At 42.1% G+C, this 23,530-nt stretch overlaps 1 protein-coding gene across 3 annotated transcripts in view; it reads left to right on the top strand.

The window, feature by feature from the left end:
- Positions 1-23,530, top strand: part of TP53BP1 (tumor protein p53 binding protein 1) — a 67,974-nt gene that overhangs the window by 24,375 nt on the left and 20,069 nt on the right. For all 3 annotated transcript variants that reach the window (XM_080931254.1, XM_080931253.1, XM_080931255.1), the window contains 6 exons: positions 787-989; positions 7,118-8,429; positions 13,045-13,164; positions 13,898-14,101; positions 17,534-17,591; positions 19,764-19,856. In XM_080931254.1, the coding sequence (XP_080787380.1) occupies positions 787-989; positions 7,118-8,429; positions 13,045-13,164; positions 13,898-14,101; positions 17,534-17,591; positions 19,764-19,856 (1,990 nt within the window). The remainder of the gene's footprint in view (positions 1-786; positions 990-7,117; positions 8,430-13,044; positions 13,165-13,897; positions 14,102-17,533; positions 17,592-19,763; positions 19,857-23,530) is intronic.

Genomic DNA, 23,530 nt, shown 5'->3' with positions numbered 1-23,530 from the left:
TTTCAAGGTCTTGGGCAGAATATGTTGTAGTTAAACTAGGTGGTATTGAAGTGCTTACTGTGTAAACAGCAGGACTACTGTTAGGATCCCTAGAACCCATGTAAGTGCTATGAGAGCATGGGGCCTGCTCCTAAATCTAGCTTCAGAAGCCCTGATGGGATCCAAGGAGCACACTGACCAGCAATACTAGCAGGAGTCATCAAGGAAGATTCTCCACATCAACCTTGGGCTTCCGTAGGTACCACCACACATGTACATATACTGCAACCACACACATGTAGACATTCATATACATGCACACCTACCACATACAGAAACACAGGAAAAAGTGGATCTGGCTATTCCTACAGAAGATGTGAAAATGTACTAGGATAATCTGGGAATGTTTAGAGGAGACATAATTCATATTTCTTATGGATGGGGTGAGCATTCTCAGATGGAAAACCATTTTAATCTATGTCTAAAATTAGATGTGGGCTGCTGACCTAATTAAAAATGCTTGACTGGAAAGCCTGGCAACTTGAGTTTGCTCCCTGGAGCCCACAGTGGAAGGAGAACCAACTCTGAGTGCCATATGTGTGCACACGCATGTACTAGTACATTCCCTTCCTCCCACAGGGTAGGACTGGTGGGACACAACCTACTGTCATTTCAGTGTTTTGAAAAGTAGGACATTGTGTTTTAGGAATGGAAGTTTCTGTAACATAAAAGCTGTTGGTGGTATTGGAACATAAGTAATATTGGTAAGTGCTAATTTTATAATTCATTTTTTCTGTATGGAACCAGATGAGCCCATGGATATGTCAGTGATACCTGAAGGAGGGGAGCCTTTCCAGAAGCTTCAGGATGATGAAGCAATGGAGATAGAAAAACCCCTTCTCCCATCTCAGCCCGCTGTATCACCACAAGCATCAACACCAGTGTCTCGCAGCACGCCAGTTTTTACTCCTGGCTCACTTCCCATCCCGTCCCAGCCGGAGTTCTCTCATGTGAGTTTTGCAAGAAGAATTCTCATCTCCAGCTGCTTTTCCTTCACTTCTTACTTGGTTGGTCAGGGATGTGAGCTTAGGGGTAAATAGATTCTAGGCAAGTGATTTGCCACAGAACTACGTATCTAGATCAGTCTTTAAAAAAGAATTCTAAGCCAGGTGGTGGTATCAGCACTTGCCTTTAATCCTAGCACTTGGGAGGCAGAGGCAGAACCCTGTGAGCCGGAGACCAGCCTGTCTATATAGGACAGCTAGGGCTACACGGAGAAACCCTGTCTCAGAAAACCAAAAAGAAAGAATGGTATTCTGTTGTGCATGCGTGTGTGAGTGTCATACATGTCATTGCGAGTGTAGATGGAGGTCAGAGGATGTTTGGGCATCCGTCAGTCCTGCAGCTTATCTACACCCCACCTTTGCTTGCTGGCCTGTTTGGTTTAGGTCAGTGGTTCTTAACCTTTCTAAACGCTACAAACCTTAAATACAGTTTCTCATGTTGTAGTGACCCCCAACCATAAAATATCTTCATTTCTACTTCATAACAATAATTTTGCTACTGTTACAAATTTTAATGTAAATATCTGATATATGACTCCTGTGAAAGGATCATTTGACCACCAAAGGGTTCACAGCCTATAGGTGAGAACCACTAATCTAGTTCCTCATACTGGTTGGGGACATTTTCTAAGAGCCCGTTTTTAACCTTCTTCCTCATTTTATAGTTTGAATGCCATGGAATTATAGATGATTGGGAATACTTGCCTTTCAAGGTTTGAAAGGCATTTTGCTGTTGTCTTAATTTCTGGTGCTTCTGTTGAGTAGCATTAAGCCACTCTGATCTTGCTTTGGGTCCTGTGACTTTTTTTTTTTGTTGTTGTTACTGTAATCCCACAGGGTTTTCTCTTTGTCCTAGTGTGTGTACTCTGAGCTCCAGATGTGTCTGGATTGTGTCAGGTTGACAGCTGAGTAAACTATGGCAGTATGATTTCAGGGTCTATTTGTGTTACTGCGTGGAGCAAACCTTCAGACGGTTTTGTTGTTGCTGATACTGTTTGTGTATATAAGACATTTACTCTCTAGTTTGTCAGTTGATCAACATTGAATTTATTTCTCTTTTGTGTCTCTGTGAGTCATGCTGCCAAGGTTGATGCACAGACTTGTGTGAAAACGAGTTTTATTTCTCTTAAGAAAAGTGTACGTGTGATTGTTGGGGTTTAGCATCTATTTTTATCTTCCCAATTACTAATTCTGCGCCTTTGTTTTTAATTCTTAAAGTCTTTTTTTCCCCCTATGAATGCTTTTGTCTTATGTCTGTGTTTTTCTTTAATAATAATTTTTTGAAAGTTTTCTCTTCCCTACAAGTCATTATTCTCAGTATGCTTTAATAGTGTATTTATTTAATGGTCTGTTTATTTAATAGTGTATTTATTTAAGTGGTGCTAGGGGTTGAGTCCAGAGCCTCAGCCGCTGAACATACGTCCTTATTTGTTGATTTTTGAGACAGAGTCTTGCTTTGTAACCTGGGTTCACCTTGAACCTTGAACTTCCAGCCTTGGTTTGCTAGCTGTTAGGATTACAGGCATCACCATACCAGTGTGAGGAGCCAAGCCGTCTGGGTGGGTGAATGACGTGGATATGCTGCTTTAACCACACACCAATTCTGTTTCCTTCTTTTTCTTTTTCTTTTTCTTTTCTTTCTTTCTTTTCTTTTCTTTCTTTCTTTCTTTCTTTCTTTCTTTCTTTCTTTCTTTCTTTCTTTCTCTTTCTTTCTTTCTTTTTTTTTTGAGATAGGGTCACATAGTAACTGAGGATGACATGGAACTTCTGATTATCCTGCCTCTACCTCCTGAGTGGTGGAATGTGTTCTTCTATCACACAGTTTTGCTGAGTGTTCTTTTGAGACACGGTCTCATGTGTAGCTCTGGCTGCCCTAGGACTCACTATATAGACCAGGCTGGCCTCTGCCTCCCAAGTGTGGGGATGAAAGGTGTGCACCATTATGACCAGCTTTTTGAGTGGTTTTATTAATTATAGGGTTGGAATCCAGGGCTTTGTGCATGTTAGGCACGAACTCTTGCAAATTTATTGTCTTCTTGTTTTGATGTCTTTCACATTTAATTTGTTCAGTGTATGTGTGTTTACACATACATGTGTGGTCTAATACACTCTGGAGGTCAGAGGACAGTTTGAATGTATTGGTTTTCTTTTTCTACCTTGTGAGTCTGAGAACCAAACTTGGTTATCAGGCTTGACAAGCTCTAGTGCCTTTACCTTCTACCATGGCAAATATTGTAAGAGAAGGATTTAACTGCGGGCTTGCTTACAGTGTGAGCAGGTTAGTCCAGTATCACCATGGTGGAACATAGCAGTGCACTGGGACAGTAGCTGAGAGCTACATGCTGTTCTGCAGCCAGAGAGTCATTGGGCTTGATGTGCACTTTTATTATGTATACAGCAGTCTGCCTGAACGTATGCCTGCAGGCCAGAAGAGGGCACCCAATTTCATTACAGATGGTTGTGAGCCATCATGTGTTTGCTGGGAATTGAACTCAGGCCATCTGGAAGAGCAGCCAGTGCTCTTAACCTCTGAGCCATCTCTCCAGCCTGATGTGAGCTTTTAAAACCTCAAATCTCACCCTCCAGTGCCATACTTTCTCTAAGGCCATACCTCCTAATTTTTCTAATCCTTTCAAATAGTACCTGTCCCTGGTGCCTAAACAGTCAAATATGAAGTCTGTGGGGGGCATTTTTGTTCAGACTACCACGCCTACTAAGCCATTTTACTGGCCCTTGCTGTTTTTCTTTTAAAAATTTATTTTATGTGCATTGCTATTTTTAATGTATATCTATCTATATGAAGGTGTTCAGATCTCTGAAACTAGAGTTACAGACAGTTATGAGCTACCATGTGGGTGCTGGGATTTGAACTCAGGACCTCTAGAAGAGCAGACAGTGCTCTTAACCACCGAGCCGTCCTTTCACTTCTGGAGCTTATTGTCTTTTAATCGAGAGCTTTTGCTTATTTGCTGATATTTAAGAGTGAAACACCAGAACTCTGGTTTTGAGGTGAACTACTTGTTCTGAGATTCAGTGAATATGATCTCCTGGGGCATTTTGTCAGGAGTGCCCTAGTGTCAGAGTCCTGATCATCTTGGGCTGGTCCAGTTCCCCAGGAAAGTCTAATCTCCTGCCTGCTGGGTACAGGGCTGGTGGTTATTGTACATAAGTCCTTTAAAGGAAGGAGGTTTGAGGTGAAGGACATGAGACACAGGGATGGATTTCCCTCGGTATGTAGGTTTTCTTTAATCCCTCTATCTTTCGGGTGGTGCTCTCATAACTGTTTCTTCTGTGTCTTCCTGTCCAGGGCTTTGTGTTTTATTTTCTCCTGGGCAGGGGAACAGGATATGGGAGTTGAACTGCTTCTTAAATAGACTTCCAGGCAGTCCTCCTCCTGTTTTTAGCAGCAACCTCATCATCACTTTTAAAATTATCTGATGTTACTGCCAAGTCCTAAGTCCTTTTTGGGGGGGCATGATAGTAGTGTGGTGGTATCACCCTGGTAACTTGGCTTTCTCTTATTTGGCCTCACAATTACCTTTCACTTGTCTGCCAAGTGGATTGCTACTCTTCCAGAAAATATATATGCATGTATGTGCATGTGTGTGTATGTATGTATATGTGAGTGCATGTATGAATATGTATATGTATATATTCATCTGTGTATAACTACATAGATATTATAGTTCTCCCTTTTTTGAGAATTATGTATGCTAGAAAAAATTGCTTTATCCTTGTTTAGCAGGGTTTCAGAAATAAAGTAGATACTGACTCTACCGTTTTACTTTGTGAGTTCCCTCAATTTTTCATTGTATGTCAATTTTTTCCCAAGATTTATTTATTTTATGTATATGAGTACACTGTGGCTGTCTTCATACACACCAGAAGAGGCATCAGATCCCATTACAGATGGTTGTGAGCCACCATGTGGTTGCTGGGAATTGAAACTCGGGACCTCTGGAAGAGCAGCTAGTGCTCTCAACCGCTGAGCCATCTCTCCAGCCCTCCCACATACTATTTTTAAAGCTGGAAAGAGAAAGCTGACTCCTGAGGGTTGTTCTGATCACCACATGTGCTACAGTACAGATAGATGCTCATATACATGTACTATGTATGCACATAAACACAAACAGTAATGACAATTAAAAATAATTAAACATGTCAATTTAAAGCAAAGCATGGAGGCACATGCCTGTAGTTATAGCATGGATGGGAGTGATGGGAAGAGCAGCTGTTCAGAGTCATCCTGGGCTGCATGGGACTCTATCTCAACACTCACCCTATTCTCACCCCTCAAAAAGTAAAAATAAAATAAAGAAGCAGCAGGTGTGGCAGCAGGATGGCTTGGGTCATGGTGGTATTTGCCTCAAAAGCCTGATAACCTGAGTTTGATCACTAGGACAACAATGAAGGGAGAATTGACTCTCAAAAGTTATCTTCTCACCTCCAAATAGTATTTGTGCTTGGAAGAATATTCTCTGTATATGTGCACACACACACACACACACACACACGTTTATTATTATTATTATTGAGACATTCTTACCGTGTATCCTTGGCTGTCCTGGATCTCACTATGTAGACTAGGCTGGCATAGAGATCTGCTTGTCTTTTCCTTCCAAGTGCTAAGATTAAAGCTGTATGCCTCAGCATAGTGTGCATGGGTGTGTGTATTAATACATTGTAGCCCTAGGTGGCTTGGAACTCTCCATGTAGATCAAGCTGGCCTGGAATTTACACTAATCTGCCTGACTCTGCCTTCCAAACTCTGGGATTACTGGACTGTTCCAAGGTGCCCAGGGCTTTGTGTAGCTTTTACATTTTTTTGTTGTTGCTATTTTATTTTATTTTATTTTATTTTGAGACAGGGTCTCTCTGTGTATTCATGGATGACCTGGAATTTTCTATGTAGACCTTAAAACTCACATAGATTCTCCTGCTTCTGCCTCAGGAGTGCTGGGGCAGCTTTGTGTATGTCAGACAAGCATTCCACCAACCGAGCAAGTAGAATATCAGCAGCTCATACTGAGAATTCTGGAGTCATGTGTTCAATCAAGCAAGAGGTGCTGCCTGCTGTAGCTGCTTGTTTTGCTTTTTCCCAGCAATGCGTGAGGATTACAGTTGTTTCATATAGTTGTTGATGCTTGGTTTTGTGAGTGTTTAGAACCTTAGTCATTTTATGGCTTCTTCTTTCTTACTTTTTAGGCTGTGTGTGTGTGTGTGTGTGTGTGTGTGTGTGTGTGTGTGTGTGTGTGTGTGGTGAGGGCTGGGGGGAGAGAGAGAGAGGGAGGGAGGAACCCTGGTTGTCCTGGAATGCACTTTAGATCAGGCTGTCCTCAAACTCTCAGAAGTCCTGTCTGCCTTTGCCACCTGGATTAAAGGTGTGCACTACCACTGCCTGGTTTATTATTTTTGTTACATTTCTCTGCTGGCGTTTAGAAATCGTCTATCTTTACTTTTTAAAATTTATTTTTACTTTATGTGCATTGGGCATTATAAACATATGTCTGGCATTTTGACTGCAGGTATATCATGTGAGGTTGTTGGATCCCCTGAAATTGGAGTTAGAGACAGTGTGCACTGCCTTGTGGGTACTGGCAAGTGTTCTTAACCACTCCCCAGCCATCTCTTCAGCCCCATATCTTTGCGTTTTGACATCTGCTTTGTGAATGCTCATAGTGCTCAGAGAAGCAGAATGAGCACATAGCCAGACTGAGGTTAGAGATGGTTCTGCAAGTATATGTCAGGGTCTGTTACATAGTACACACATAATTTTAATGGTTTGATGATAAAGTTAAATTTGGATCTTCCTGAACTTAATAAGCTAGTACTTTGAAGTTTTTGTTTTGGATTATGCCTATTCTTTGCTAGGGATTTTATAAGAAAAACACTGAACAGTGTGACTTGTGTAGTTGAAGGAATATTTGTAGGGTTTGGAGTTCTGGAATTAGTCCTAGCTGGAATTCTTTAGTTTTTGATTACATGATTTAGAAATGTCGATGAATCCAAGAGTTAGATATAAAAGAAACATGATATGGACAGCTGATAGCTTGACTCTTTTCATTCTTTCTTAGGACATTTTCATTCCGTCACCAAGTTTGGAAGAACCATCAAATGATGTGAAGAAAGGTGGAGGTTTGCATAGCTCATCTCTCACTGTTGAGTGTTCTAAGACTTCAGAGAGTGAACCAAAGAATTTCACTGATGACCTTGGGCTGTCCATGACAGGGGATTCTTGCAAACTGATGCTTTCTACAAGTGAGCACAGTCAGTCCTCAAAGATGGAGAGCTTGGGTTCTCCCAGGGCTGAGGAAGACGGAGAGAATACACAGATTGACGATACTCAACCCTCATCTCCAATTACCAATTCTAAACTTCCTGTTGAAAGTGAAAATGTCATGGTGAGTCCAGCACAGGACGACCAGGTGGAAATGAGTCAGAATGTAGCTAAAACAAAAGAAGATGTAATGGAGGATAGAGGTGACGTTGATGTTTTAGCTGCTGGCTGTAAAGGCAGAGAAGACACGGTTGCGGAAGACGTTTGCATCGACCTCACTTGTGATTCTGGGAGTCAGGCAGTTCCTTCTCCAGCTACCCGCTCTGAGGCACTTTCCAGTGTCTTAGATCAGGAGGAGGCTATGGAAATTAAAGAACACCATCCAGAGGAAGAGTTTTCGGGATCTGAGGTAGAGGAAGTCCCCGAGACTCCCTGTGGAAGTCACAGTGAGGAGCTCAAAGAAGAACCAATGGAGAGTGCCCCACTGCACCTTTCTCTGACTGAAACTCAGTCTGAGGCGTTGTGTCTTCAGAAGGAACCCCCCAAAGAGGAATGCCCAGAAGCTATGGAAGTTGAAACCAGTGTGATTAGTATTGACTCCCCCCAGAAGCTGCCAGTACTTGACCAGGAATTAGCACATAAGGATCCAGAAACTTGGGAAGAAGCTACTTCTGAGGATTCCAGTGTTGTTATTGTTGATGTGAAAGAGGCCTCTTCTAGAGTTGATGTTTCCTGTGAACCTTTGGAGGGAGTGGAAAAATGCTCAGACTCCCAGTCCTGGGAGGGTGTGGCTCCAGAGGAAGAACCATGTGCTGAGAATAGATTCAATACTCCAGAGGAAAAGAGTGTTGAATGTGATGGAGATTCAAAAGCAGAGACCACAGAAAAGGACTCTGTAACAGAAGACTCTCCACAACCTCCTTTGCCTTCAGTGAGAGATGAACCTGTCAGACCAGAGGAGGAGGTGCAGCAGCTTCAAGAGAAGGAGAGCCCAGTGACTGTAGATGCTGAAGTGACTGATGACAAGCAGCTGGGATCAGAGGGTTCCTGCCAGCAGCTTGAGAAGGCGCCTGTCCGTGCCTCCCAAAGTTTCTGTGAGAGTTCTAGTGGTGAGTGATGGCAGATTCATTTGGAGTTATCCTGTTAGGTTCCTATTTGGAAAGGGAAGAGGAGAGCCCACATACTGTGTCAGGACTTGGCGTTAGCTTGAAGGAACAGTATTTGGGAAATTTTGAGATTAGGGGTTCTAGTTTTTTCTTTCATAGTTGTAATTATTTGTATGACCAGAGATCATTAGAGGTTTATCAGCACCATAGCTCAAGAGTAGTCGATAATTAGGAATTGCACAGGTTACTTTCTTCTGTTTATTTAGGTCCTACCCTCAGGCTCCCACCCTACTCATGTGAGCTAGGCAGGTGATTCCCCTGTCTGTCTGTCTATCTATTTCTATTTTGTCTTTTTTTGGCTCAAGGTTTCATTTTTATGGCCAAAATGACCTCACATTTTTTTCTTTCCTGATATTTAACAACTTTATTTTAAAACAATGTTTTAAATTCATTTCCTGAAAATTCCATACATTTGTACAAAATATTTTGATTATATCTATCTACTATTACCTCCCTCCAAATGCCTCCTGCTGCTTCTGACCCCATCACCCTCCCAACTTCTTGTTCTCCTTTTATTGGCTTGTTTTTAACACTCAGCCCCGAGTCTGACCAGTGCTGCTATTGTGCACATCCTTTGGGGTATGAGTAACCTCCCAGTGGCTGTAGCAGCAAAGGAGAGCTCTCCCTTAGCATTATCAACTGCTACTAATTTCCCCATTTGTGCTAGAATTTTGACTGGCCTGATGTGTGCAGGTCCAGTGCGGGAAGTCCTGGGCGCTGTGCATTGCTGTCAGCGTTTCACAGCTCTGCCCTCATCCCCCAGCTCTCACCATCTTTCTCCTGTTGTTCTGCAAAGTCCTCCCAGCCGTAATGGAGATGGTTCATCCTCAGCTGAGCACTCATGGCCACTTGGTAGATAGGAGTCTCTGTAGCAACTGCTGTCCACTGCAAAAAGCTTTTCTGGCCAAAATTGAGAGCAACAAAAATCTACAGGTATAAACATAGATATTTAGAAGGCGGGGTGACAGTTTGACCATCCAATATAACAGCAGTAGGTTCCCAGGTGTGGCCTTTGATCTCCCTGGTCCTGGGCTTTTGACAAGCTTTGGAGTATCTCAGGGCCTGGGATTGTGGGTGTGTGCCACCATGCCTGGCAGGAATATCTTTTAGCTGTTTTTTATAGTTGTGTGTGTGTGTGTGTGTGTGTGTGTGCAAAAGAATATTCTAAAATATTGAGATATTAGTTGTTATGGCAATAGTATTCTTTATGAATTTACAGATTATTTTGTTGCAAGAATGAACTATTTTTTTTCTCATAGACTCTTATTAAAATTTATTTTACTAATATTCATCTGGATTCTTAAAAATGCTGGAAAATGACTTTATTTCCTTTTCCCTTCCCTCTCCATTTACCTCTGCCCTGTCCTTTCTCTCCAATTCCTCCGTTCCCATTCCGGTCCCTCCTGCCCATCCTCTTTCCTTTTTTCCCTCCTCACCTCCTCCTCTCCTCCCTCTCCTCTTTCATCTTCTTTTTGACTTTTCCTTCCTTTTTCCTTCCTCTTATTCTCTTTGCTCCCCCTGCCCCCATTTTGTTGAGAAATACAGTAGCTGCTCCATGCAGCAGGGTGGCATCCTAAAAATGGTTTCTTTCCTTTTCTTCAGAAGTGATTCTCTTCTAGGGTTTGATGATGCAGTTTGATAGTAGAGTCTTTGTTTCAATATCTGAAAAAAAGTTATTTTATGTGATTTCAAGGCAAGCCTGGTTTATAGGGAATTCCAAGGCTACATAGAGAAACCCTGTCTTGAAAAGCAAGAACAAAAACAGTGATAAGAGGAATTAAACATAGGGTCTGAAGAGCTGGTTCAGTGGTTGAGAATGCTTACTGTTCTTTCAGAGGATCAGAGTTTGGTTGCTAGCACCTGCTTTGGGCCACTCAAAACCCTGAAGATGTAACCCCACCTTCAGGGGATCTGATACCCTCTTCTGGCCTCCACAGGTACCAGACCCTGCACATTGTACATAGACTTGGGGCACAGTACACATACACATAAAAATAAATAAAAGACTTAAGAGTTTTAGTTAAGGATAGACCTGATTAGTTTATGCCGTAGACTGTCTATGAAAAACCTCTGGGACTAATGCTGCCCAGTGTCCAGCTCAAGAGAAACAATAAGTACTGCCAGCCTCAGGGCATCCGGAGCCTACATCTACACCTGGGCGCAAGATTAAAGTAAAAAGTTGCTAAAAAAAGAAAAATCTTATTTAGAAATTAGGACACGAAGAATAATAGTTTCTGTGTCAGAGAATTAGTCTAAAAGAATGATGATATAAAAGAAAATCTATTAAGTGTTTAAAATATAGTTTATGAGTTAGAGGTGTAGCTCATTTGTAGGGAGTTTGCTTTGATTCCTAAGGGCCTAGGTCTGATCCCATCTTAGTTAGGGTTTCTATTGCTGTGAAGAAACACCATGACCAAGGCAACTCTTATAAAGAAAAACGTTTTATTGGGACTGGCTTGTAGTTTAAGAGGTTTAGTCTGTTATCATGGTGGGGAGCATAGCAGCATGCAGGTAGACATGGTGCTGGAGGAGCTAAGAGAATTCTATATTTTTCTTTTTTTTTTTAAGAGTTATTGAGTTATTTATTTTATTTATATGAGTACGCCGTAGTTGTCTTCAGACACACCAGAAGGCATCAGATCCCATTACAGATGGTTGTGAGCCACCATGTGGTTGCTGGCAATTGGCTCAGGACCTCTGGAAGAACAGTCAGTGCTCTTAACCACTGAGCCATCTCTCCAGCTCCCGAGAATTCTACATCTTGATATCCAAGCAGCCAGAAGAGATAGTTCTGCAGGCAGCCAGGAGGAGACTGGAATTCTACACTGGGCAGAGCTTAGGCCTGGGAGGCGTCAAAGCCTACCCCCACAGTGACATATCCCCTCCAACAAGGCCACATCTCCTAGCAGTTCCATCCCCTGTGGGCCAAGCATTCAAACACACCCATTCCAACCACCTTAGAGCCCCTCACTGCAAAAACAAACAGGAGCACAAAATACAATTGTTTAGTTGCTAAAACTTAGGAGGATTAAAAAAGAGGAATGTGGAGAGGTAATGATTCTTCAGCTTAAAAAGAATGAGGGTTCAGAATGTAGTTCATTTGGTAGAGCCCAACGATGGCTCCTAAGTACAAAGAATGGACAAGCACTTGGAGGACATTGAACATGGATAATTAGGATAACTAAGAAGGACTCTGGAAATGATTAACTGCATGCTGACTGAAGAGTTAGGATTTATTCTATGTGTATGAGTGTTTGCCTACATGTATGTATGTATACCATGTGCATGCCTGGTGTTCACTGAAATCAAAGAGATCATTACATCCCTTAGAGTTGGAGTTATGGATGCTTGTGAGCTACCATGTTGGTTCTTGGAACAAAGTCTGGGTCCTCTGCAAGGTATCTGCAGAGCCATTTTTCTATCCCAAAGAGTTAGGAATTGTTCTTGAGTTAAAAGCATCAAAGGATTTTGACTAGAAGCCAGCCTCTTCAAATCCATGTTATCTAGCAGCTTCTCTCTGGTTACACTGTCTCAAGAATTGGGAGCTGGTGAGAGGCTGAGGAGATGGTTGGTAGGCTGTATAGTCCAAGGATAGGGACGCTAAAGATTGGATAGAGGTTGTGGCAGGGCTGCCCCTGGGGGCCTGGAGAACAGTTCAACTCTCTATTAAGTTATATTGTTGAAATCAGATAGTCTTAAACTATTTGTAATAAGTTTTAGCTAGTATTGCGCAAAGGAATCTTGCACCAAGAAGCAACAATTTCCACTAATAAGATGCTTACATGTTACACATACATGTTCATTTGTCTGCCTGCTTCTACCCTTTATGTGCTGGGAGTGAAGCTGTGTGCTGCCACGTGGCTAAAACATACTTTTATGTCTTCAAAAATGTTTAGTGTTTATAACAATTTAATAGCACCCAACTAAATATGCATACTGGGAATGCTCCTTCTTAGGGATTTGCCAGATGCAGAAACTGAGTTCTGAATGTTGCTTCTCTGTGTCCCATCTAGAATGTGTGCTATTCAGTGCAGCTGACAGAAAGCCTCAGATTTGGCTCTTAGAATCAATGACTAATTTGAAATCTTTTTTTTTTTTTTTTTTTTTTTTTTTGGCTTAAGAGATTCTGTGTCACCTTTCAGAGAGGACCATATATCAGGCTTTGCTTTGGAAGTCTTGGAGAATGCATTGCTAGGTAGCACTTACCAAATGATGTCTGTCTAGACTCCAAAGTGTCCAGATCCATGTTGCTCAGTGTGTCTAGATACAGTATTTGGGGAGCAGATGCTGACCCAGTGTTGCTCAGTCCCGTTTCCTTTTTGCCTCTGGTGATGTCCTGTTTATCAATGCTGCTATCGATGACTAGAGAGCTGCTGTCTTTCTAGCAGCAGGGACCTGGTTTGGCTCTGAAGTGATATCACTAAGAATTTGGGAAAAGAGCACCTGGGATTTTTTTTTTTGTAGTTTCTCATTTTTGTGTAATGTACACTTCTGTGTGGTTTGTGTGTTTTTCTTTCAATTGTGTTTTCATTTTTGTTTGTTTGTTTGTTTGTTTCAGAAACCCCATTTCATTTCACTTTGCCTAAAGAAGGTGATATTATCCCACCATTGACTGGCGCAACCCCACCTCTTATTGGGCACCTAAAATTGGAGCCCAAGAGACATAGTACTCCTATTGGTGAGTGATTAAAAGCAAAGATATTTAAGGCATTAAAATAAAAGCTATTTAAAGACCTTCTGAAATATTCTATGTGCAAGTGGTACTTTTCTATTTGAGGAGTTGGCCTGACTGAGAGGGCTGATGTCTGGTTTAGAGGAGCAGGGTCTGACCTCACTGCAAGAGATAAGAGGTGGTCAGATGATGGAGAGAGAAGGTGGAGGGAAGGAGGGAAGAGCATCAAGTCTGTCTTATCACTGGTCAGTGGTTGAACTGGAACTAAGCTGGGATATGGGACTGTTTTATAAGAATGAGACAAGGAGTATGGAGAAGCAGTATGCTACCTGATCAGCCTGCTGCTGCATAGGGCTAGAAAACGTAGGTCCTCCGTCCTCGGAGCAGCGGGTGGATGTCTACATTAACCTATTTGTTTTCTCTAGTCAGTGCTGGGAGGTAACAGTCATGCCGCCTGGAGTCTCCTGTTTCCTATGCCTGATGCTGGCAGATGTGGGTTGGCTGAGGGCTCATGCAGCATCCTTTGTCCAGATGCAGAAGTGGAACTGAATCCTCTTAAGACCAGGTGTCAATACTAGTTGGTAGTTGTTGATACTTATAACAGGATCTATCTTAGGGACCCTCTTTAATCTTGCAGAGTGGTGGAGCCAAACAGGCAAATTGATCATTTCAGATTGCTGTCTTTCATGTTTGTATTTTAGTGTTCTTTCTTTCTTCCTCCCTGCCTCCTTTCTTTCAGGGATCAGCAACTATCCAGAAAGCACCATAGCGACCAGTGATGTCATGTCTGAAAGCATGGTGGAGATTAACGATCCTCTACTTGGGAATGAAAAAGGGGACTCTGAGTCTGTCCCAGAAATGGATGGAAAACTGTCTCTGAAAATGAAACTGGTTAGTCCTGAGACAGAGGCCAGTGAAGAATCGTTACAGTTCAGCCTGGAAAGTAAGTTGTGTTTTGTTTGGTGATAAGTTACTTCAGGTTATCCACATCAGGGGCCTCACAAATGCCTGTGGATATGACACCTCTGTGGCATCTGCATGCATGAACACATAGCCCCCCCCCACATAATTTAAATAAAAGAGTCTAGAATAGAAAATGTAGGATTGTGGGTTTACACTATAAAGTTATGTTGACACTTTTCTAAATGAATACAAGTTGTTTGCTTAGGATAAAAAGAAGATGTCAGATGCCCTGGGACTGTTGTTACGGATGGCTGTGAGTTGCCATGTGGGTGCTGGGATCAAATCTGGGTCCTGAGAAGGAATAGATGCTCTAAACTGCTGGAACTCTCCAGACAACTCCCCTCTCCATCCCCAAAATAATTCTTAAAAAGAGACTGTAAAAAAGCAAAAAGGGAACTCATAAATCAGGTGTAAGCCTGTGAAGGGAAAAGTTACAAGAGAATAACAGTGTCAGATGGTAGGAGCTGAGGTCTAGTAGGATAGGTCAAATACTGTTAGTTTGAGGAATATGGGGTGGTCCCTAGGAATGGGAGTCATGCAAACATGAGGCCTTAGTAGTAGAAGACGATTCTGTTTGCTCGAGGCTGCCAGTTGTCTGCAGTCTTCTCCTTGGTCCAAGCTGAAGCCTCATGTTAGTAAACTGTCATATGGTGTTGGAGCTCACTGAGAAGCTGGTTCTGGAAGTGGAGTCATCCCCTCTCCTAGAGCATATCTAAACATGTTTATGTCATTGTCTTCCAAAACTCCCTGTCCGACTTGGGAGGCAGAGGCAGGCGGATCTTTGAATTTTGGCCAGCCTGGTCTGCAAAGTTAAGTTTCAGGACAGCCAGGGCTACATAGAAAGACCCTGTCTAAAAACAAACAAACAGGCAAACCCCAAAAAATCCCTGTTCTGGGCCAGGCTGGCACCCAAATATGTAAAAGGGAGAAAACATCAGGCAGCTAAGGGTGTTAGAGACATTGCAGCCTTAGAAATAGCTATGTTACCATTGCTCATCCGATAGTATGAAAGTGGGAAAGAGAAGGAGCAAGCTTGTCATGGAGAGAGTGGGTGGTCTCAGTCATGACCCTAGTTAGCTACTTCATTGGGATTGTCCCAATTTATTTCTGCTGGATGTTTTTAGCACCTGATTGGATGATGTTTTTCTATCTGCTGCTATTCACCATTTCTTTTCCTTTTTCTTGCTGTATAATTAGTAAACAGTAAACTCACTCATTTGAAACTGAAGACATAACTGTTATAGATCATTCCCTGGACCAGACAGAACACAAGGCTTATTAATTTGAACTTAGAATGTCAATGGGAATTAAAGTATTACATGATTTTACCCTTATTGTTGTTTTGGAGATGAAATAAGAGCCTATCCAGAGAGTGTCTGAGAAAGGGGCTGGTTTTGGTCTAAGACACTTAGATTCTCAGCACAAGGGAGACTTATTTTCCTTTGAGAGACAACAGACCAGGAATGAGACAAAGGATGAGGGGGAAGAGAAGGGGAAAGAGTGTTTATTCCCATGGTGACAAAGGACTGTCTCTGGATAGAGGAGACAGACTGGCCCTTAGGCAAATGGAGGTTTACAAAGGTAAAAGGGGAAACCCTGTGTTAGGATGAGGTGTTTAATTTTACCTAGGCTTATTAGGTGAGCCAAAGGGAGCCTTTGGTTTTTGGACCTTGGTAGTCAGCCTTAAGAGGAGGAAGTAGCCAAATAAGAGAATAGACCTTGGTGGCTAGCTTTGGGAGTGGAACTAATAGTTTTTAGCATGGAAGGGGGTGGGGTGGGGAGAAGGGCAAGGCCTGCCAGAGCCATATTTGCCATGCTTGGGCTGGCTAGAGTCCCTTCAATATACTGATGGTATTTGGGAGTCTGGAACAGGAGACCACAAATTCAAGGCCATTCTGAGCTGAGAAAATGGAGGTAGCTTACCCCTAGGCTGATTAAGCTCAGGTCTAGCCATCTTTCTTTTTCTGAACAGGGAGGGTTCTAAGTACTGAACTCTGCTGCTTCCTTGATAGACAGTTGAGCTTATGTTGAGCCCTGAGTGTTTTGTGAATGTCTGAAAATACTTAAGAGCTGTGTTTTTTTCTGAGACTGGAATAAATTGCAAATGAAATGAACACAATATAATCCCTTGACACTTAGCGACATGGTTGTGAAAATGCTGTGTTCCTCTTAGCTTTGCACTTACGTTATTGTTGCTGGCTCTTCTGTGGGAAGTGTCCTTTCAAATATCTGTCCTTAAAATATTTTTAAAAGTGAATTTATATGTATGAGTTTCACGTGTGTGTGTGTGTGTGTGTGTGTGAGAGAGAGAAATTCGTGTGCCTAGAGCCTATGACGCTATGACGTTCAGAAGAATCTTGGGGCTGGAGTTACAGATAGTTGTGAGCTACCATGTGGGTGCTGGGAACCAACTGAACCCAGGTTGTCCCCAAGAGCAACAAGTATGGGTAAAGTCCTTTGGCAAGGTCTTGGATGCCTTCTACGTGTGAGTGTTTCTAAATGAACCACTTAATTTATTCATTAACTTAACATATTTTCCTATACATTTTATTATTTATTTTGAGAGCTTCATTATATAGCACAGGCTGCCCTAGAATTATTTATTGTGTAGCCTAGTTTGGCCTTGAACTTAAGCTTCCCAAAATGTTGACAGTACAGGGGTGTGTCCTACTTAACCTGGCTTGTCATGTAATTTATTCAGGTTTTTTGTTTTTAAATAAAGTGTTAGCTCAGCATGGTGGTACATACCTTTAATCTCAAAACTTGGGGGGGTTTCTGTGACTTTGAGACAAATGTAGCCTACATAGGCCCTGAAAAAAATTCTTTTTATTTTATAAATCTTTTAAAAAAGATTGATTTATGTACTTTATGTATATGAGTATTTTGTCTGCATATACATTTGAACACTAGAAGAGGGCATCAGATCCCATTACAGATGGTTGTGAGTCACCATGTAGGTGCTGGGAATTGAACTCAGAACCTCTGGAAGAGCTGTCAGTGCTATTAACTGCTGAGCCATCTTTCAGCTCCCAACCCCACCTTCTTCAGGTTTTCTTTTGTATTTTCTCACGTGAATTTTAAATTTCTTGTATGGGAAGGTGACCCATGATTCAGATGGTCCAGTTTTCACTTGCAGGTATTATAGATTGCAGGTCTGCTGTGAAGAACATACATTTTCTGTAGGAAATCTGAAATGAAATAAAATGGCAGAAATGAGAAAAACTTGTGCTGCTAAAGCATGTCTTTTCTGTTGACGTTTAGTTTTCCTTGTTTGTATTTCTTTTGTTGCTGGTGTGGCAAGCAGGGCTGACTGACTGTTGTCTGTTTCTCCTTCCTGAGCAGGCAGAGGCATTAGACTTGGGGTGACTGATGTCTGCTTCTCTTTCCTTTCACTGTTTTTGTTTTTGTCCAGAGCCTGCAACTGCTGAGAGAAAAAATGGATCTACTGCCATTGCTGAGCCTGTTGCCAGGTAACCAGGGCTCATTGTTATTTAGAGGAGTTTAATACAAAGGTGCTGCTTAAAGAGAGGAACACGTGAAAACAAAGCCCAGCATAAAGAATTCAGCAGTGTGTTGAATTATAGGCTTCCTCGGTAATTTTATGTCTAACAAACTTTTGTTATTCTTACTGTTAGAATGCCTAGTGGTTTTCCCACCATTCCTGTATGTGCCCTTTTCTTTTTCTGTCGATGACCAAGGTGAGGAGATGACTAGACACACTGTCCTGTGTTCTGTACTAGGCTACAGCCTCAGGACATTCTGTCATTATTTTACCAACTGAGCTATGCTGAGCTGTTTTTGCTTTGTCATGAATGCTGTGAAGTGTTCAGTGAAGTGTGCTGGGATGTGTAGGTTTTTGGTGGTGAAGCTTTGCCATCTGGTGGCTCTGAGAATAGGATTGTTTTCTGGTGTGAGTCATCCCAGTGTGAAAGCCCAAGCCTGGAGACACACAGGTGAGGGCTCTGAGGCCAGCCCAGGCGGGCACCGTAAGTAAAGCCGATTGAATGTCAGCACACCTGTGCTCCTTTAAGAGTCCTTTGCCTCTGCCAGTCAGTGGCTGTCAGTTTGTAGTGAGCTAGCTGGGTTAGAGCCCAGGTGTTGTGCTTGCCTAACTGAGGGCTGTCATTCAGTCCCTATGACAAATAAGTAACACTTAAAAAAAAGAGATTCAAGTTTATTATTACCAAATCTTTAAAAATTTGAAGAGAATTTTAAGTTTTTTAAAAAACATAAGTGCCTACTGACTATAAATGACTCTCTTTGTGGGTTTCTGAACTGTTGAGGAGAATATAGGGAGAAAAGCAGGATGAGGGAAAAGCAAAGGATGGTGGGTTATGGAAAAAGATGAAAGTCATTGGTATTGCCCTGAAGCAGTTTTTTTAAATTTAAAAATCTATGTTATGCTTAAGAAATCTGTTAATTTTTGACCATTGGGTTCATATTAAGAAGCTAGTGAAAGAGAATGGAGATTTGGCTCAGTGGTTAAGAAGAGCACTGGATGCTCTTCAGAGGATCTTAATTCCCAGCACCCACACGGTAGCTCACAGCTGTCTGTAAGTCCCAGAGGTCCAGTGTCTTCTTCTGGCCTCTTTGAGTTGCAGGCATTTGTGCGGTACAGTGACATACATGCAGGCAAAATACCTGTATGTAAAAAGATAAAAACAAATTGTTAGAAAAAGACATTTAAGTGAGATTTGTATTGTACGTGATTGTTGCATCCTCTGCATTTAGGTGAAGCATTTGAGTGCTCGTGAAAAGCACCTGGACTCTGTTCAGAGTACTTGATGCCATCTTATTGTTTTCAGTCATTTACTGTGGGAAGACTAAAGTGTAGCCAATAGAGAGTAGTGTAATATGAACAACCACATTGTAAGTGGCCAGTCTTCTTTGATTATAAAATCTTGGAGTACCCCCCTTCTACCAGTGGGTTATTTTGAAGATGATTCTATTTCATATCATTTTATGTAAATATTTAAATGCTAGCTCTAAAAGATAAGATTCTTATTTTAAGTTAAGCAATTATTATCATACTTTTGACAATAGTGATTTCTTAATGCTATGAAGTATTTGGTGTTATCAAGATCCCAAATTTACAAATTGTATCCAATTAATATATTTAGTTTTGTTTGCTTTTTAAATCAAAATTCCCCTTTTCCTCTTCCAAGTTATCTTCTCAAGGGACTAGATTGTCCATCCTATCTATTTCTGATTTTTTTTTCTTTATATCCTTTTAGTATTTAATAGAGTTTCTCCAGTGACCTCACTGAAGGTTTCTTCTTTGTTTTGCCTGCATCTGTGTGCGTGTATCACACATGTACCTGGTGCCCATGGTGGTCAGAGGGTGTCAGGTACCCTGGAACTAGAGTTACAGATGGTTCTGAGTTGTCATGTGTGTGTTGGGAATGGAACCTAGGTCCTCTGGAAAAGCAGCCAGTGCTCTTAACTTCAGAGATATCTCTTCAGTTCCTAAACTGAGAGATTTTAATTGTGCTAATTTGAAACATGTCAAAGAGTTGGCTTTTGGGGGTAATGTAGATTGGAGTTTGGGAAGCCAAGGAACTCTGTGTCTAAGTAGAGTGATCTCCAGAGGTACTTTTCCATTTGAAACTTACAAGATGCATTGCTTTAATGTATTGTGTTAGTCCCCAGAAGCCCGTGTCTCTGTTTGGCTGCATCTGTGAGGCCCAGCAAGAGAAGGAGGCTCAAAGTGAGGATCCTCCCTCTGCACCCATCAGGTAAACATTTTCTTTTTTGGGATGAGGTTTCATTATGTAGCACTGGCTGACCTTGAACTTCCACTTGCCTCTACCTCCTGAGTGCTGTGATTAAAGGCCTGTGCCATACTGTCTGGTGTGTTTTCTGTTTATATATTTACCTGTTTTGTTTACTTGCTATATTATATTTTGTTTTGCCCAGATTTGCCCTAGGCTTCTGGTCTTAAGCATTGCTCTTGTGTCTGCTTCCTGTGTAGATAGGACCACAGGCGCATTTCTTTGTTTGTTTGTTTATTTAGTTAGTTTACTCGAGACAATATTTCTCTGTAGCCCTGGCTGTCCTTGAACTTGCTTTCTAGACCAGGTTGGCCTTGAACTCAGAGATCTGAAAGGCACCATATCTGGCTATTCATTTATTTTTAAAAATAAATATTCTTTTTGTTGGCAGTAAATATTAAAAAATAAAAAATGGTTTATCTCTCTATTGGCCCTGGGATCTCTCTCCTCAGGCCCGACCCTGATATGGAGCCGAGCGCACCTCTGGCACCCGGTCAGGTCTGAGCCGCCACCATGGCCCAGCTTGTCCATGCAACTCCTCTCCCTGGTGGTTTTCTACCATCTGTTCTTAGCCTCTGTCCCAGGGTGTTTCTGTACCCCCAAATCCCACAAACACAACTCTACAGACTGATAGATTTTCATACAGGTTTATATATTCAACTCTCAATCCACAAACCCTCTACACAACAAGATTACATCAAATAGACAAAGATACAAACTGCCCTTCTATATGAGATACTAGACCTGTAAAATCCTTAATGTTTATAGCTTTTTAACACCAATCAATATTACCTGGGTCTACCTGATCCTTGGGAACCTCCATCTTGCCACGACCTCCACCACCTGTCCTCTGACCTCCTCAGACCTCTCCTCTCTCCCTCACCCCCCCCCCCCCAGTCACTGGCTTTCCTTTCTTTTATTAATTAATAATGGGTAGGTCCAGATGAAGTCACCTCTTGAGTGGTGACTAGGCAGCCCTTTTTTTTTTTAAGTTTATTTACTTATTATTTATTTATAATGTGTAAGTACACTGTGTAGCTGTCTTTAGACACACCAGAAGGCATCAGGTCTCTTTACAGATGGTTGTGAGCCACCACGTGGTTGCTGGGATTTGAACTCAGGACCTCTGGAAGAGCAGTCATTGCTCTTAACCACTGAGCCATCTCTCCAGCCCTAGGCAGCCCTTCTTGAGGAAGTGGAATTAACATTAAAATACAAACAGCTTCAGGACAATCTACATCTTTTGTAATTTTATATTACAAAAATTTATTTTCATTACAACTCAATTTTGTAAAATGAATTTGTAATTCACTTGTAATGTGTTCTTTTGTGTGTGTGTGTGTGTGTGTGTGTGTGTGTGTGTGTGTGTGTGTGTGTGAGAGAGAGAGAGAGAGAGAGAGTTCACTAGAGCAGTATGGACTCTTAACCCCACCCCTACCCCCTCGACCCCCTCACACCCACCGCCTCCCGTTCATTTCTCTAGCCCCCCTTTTCTGTTCTTTCCAGACAGTGTCTCTCACTGAGTCTGGAGCTCACAGATTGGCTAGATCTGCTGACTAATGAGCTCAGGGACCCTCATGTTTCCATCGTTTCCCTACCACAAAGCACAGAGTTTACCAACACAGGCTTGTCAAACAAATCTAAGTGTTTATGACACAGTTTTCGCATTGATGATATGTCAGGTGCTCCTAGGAGAATGACAACTACCAAATTTCTGATGTTTGGTAGTAATCTGCTAACACTGCCAATATTGTAATAAGTCACGTCACCCCACCCCCACCCAGACTTTCTTGAGTCGTGGTCTCATTGTGTGGCCCTGGCTGGCCTGGAACTCACTATGTAGACTATGCTGGCCTCACACTCACACAGATCCACCTCACTTTTCTGGGTTTGAAGGTATGCTCCACCATGCCCTGCCCATCACTTTTGCCTTTTAAAGAATAAAAGTTCTAATTAACTCTTTAGAGACAGGGTTGGAATTGGGGAGGAGTAAATGTTAAAATATCTATTCTTTGGAAAACAATTCTCAAAACATAACTTTGCTTTAGAAGTAAAATTATATTAACAGGCTCTACCCTGAATAAATAGTTTCTAGGGTATCTTAGTTTCTTGGACCACATAACTGCTATAGGCTGGGTAGCTTATGAGCCACAGAAATGTATTTTTTAACATTCGTGGGGTCTGGGCAGTTGAAGATTAGAACTGGTAGTTCCGGGAGTGGTTTACAAATGCACTTACAGTGTCAGGACAGTTGTCCCTTTGTCATGTGTTGGCTTCCCCAAAGCTCTCACCTCTCAGTGCAGCTTGTGGGCTGTTGGGCTTTATGTGCTCTGCAGCTGATTCATTCTGTAATGTGAGGTGAATGTGCAAGCTTGTTTAAGGATGGGAAACAGCTGCAGTCTTGGCATTAGCAATTGACACCCTGCGTGGTGGCTTGTTTGTGTGTTAGTTGTCGTAAAGCTTAACATGAATCTGAAGGCGGGTTTTCCTTACTGCTTTGTTTTGTGCAGCTTGCAGTGCTCATGTGTCTGCTGAGCTCAGCTCCTTCACACTTGATCATCCATAGGTCAAGAAGATTTAACTGCTACTCATGAGTTTTCTTGTAGTGTGTTCTGTCCCCATTTTCAGTGGCCTGTGTACCGTCACTCAGCCAGCGTTCCTGACAAATAGGACAGGCGCCAACAACTAGGATGCTCCTTTCAGGTGGAAGGCTGTTCAAGTCCATTGCCTGTTAGTGCTGACTGACCTGCAGAACTCATGACCCAAGCAGGAAGAGCACTAACAGGCTTTCTGTGCCCACCTAGGCAGACGTAGCTGCTGTGAATAAGAACTCCAAGCTTTGTTTCTCTCTGGCCAAAACATGTGGTAACAATATACCATAGTTTTTAAGTTCCTTATATCTGTTCTGCAGGGCTAGGACATTGTACACCCAGAATGGATTTTTGTTTGTTTGCTTGTTTTTAGAAAACCTTAGTCTGTAGTTCAGGCAGACCTAGAACTCAACTGTGACCCCAAGGCAGGCCTTGAAGGTTCGGCAGTCCTCCTGCCCCACAATTTTATCTAAGTGCTGGGATTAAGGTGTGAGCCACTACACCTGGTCATTTATTTCACCTTTATTTTCCATCTATTTACATGTGACATAGCCTTGAAATGCATTTGCTTATGTTTATTTAATATGGCAGTAGCTTACTGATTTTGTAGTTTACTGATTTATGGAATATTCATTCTTTTGTCCAAAGTGCAGATATTAAGCACCTGTGTCACAGTTAACTTCTGATAACAACTTGACACAAACCTAGGGTCACCTGGAAAGGGGAACCTCAACTCAATAATTGTCCAGATTAGTTTGGTCTCGGGCCATGTCTGTGAGGCATTTTCTTAATTGCAATTGATGGAGGAGGGCTTACTTGACTGTGGGTGGTACCGTTTCTAGGCCGGTGGGCCCGGGGTGAGTAAGAAAGGTAGCTGAAGCAACCCAGAGGAAGCCAAGTCAGTAAGCAGCTCTCCTCCAAGCTCTCTGCTTCGGTCCTGCCTCCAAGTCCTGCCTGCCATTAGTTCCTGCCCTGGCTTCTCTTGTCAATGGACTGTAATCCGTAAGCCAAATAAATCCTTCCTATCCCCAAATAGCTTTTGGTCAG

Source organism: Micromys minutus, assembly GCF_963924665.1.
Source record: "Micromys minutus genome assembly, chromosome: 17".
In the NCBI taxonomy this organism is placed as follows: Eukaryota; Metazoa; Chordata; class Mammalia; order Rodentia; family Muridae; genus Micromys; species Micromys minutus.
The sequence above is the reverse complement of the archived record's forward strand: the minus strand, read 5'-3'. Positions and strand labels throughout refer to the sequence as shown.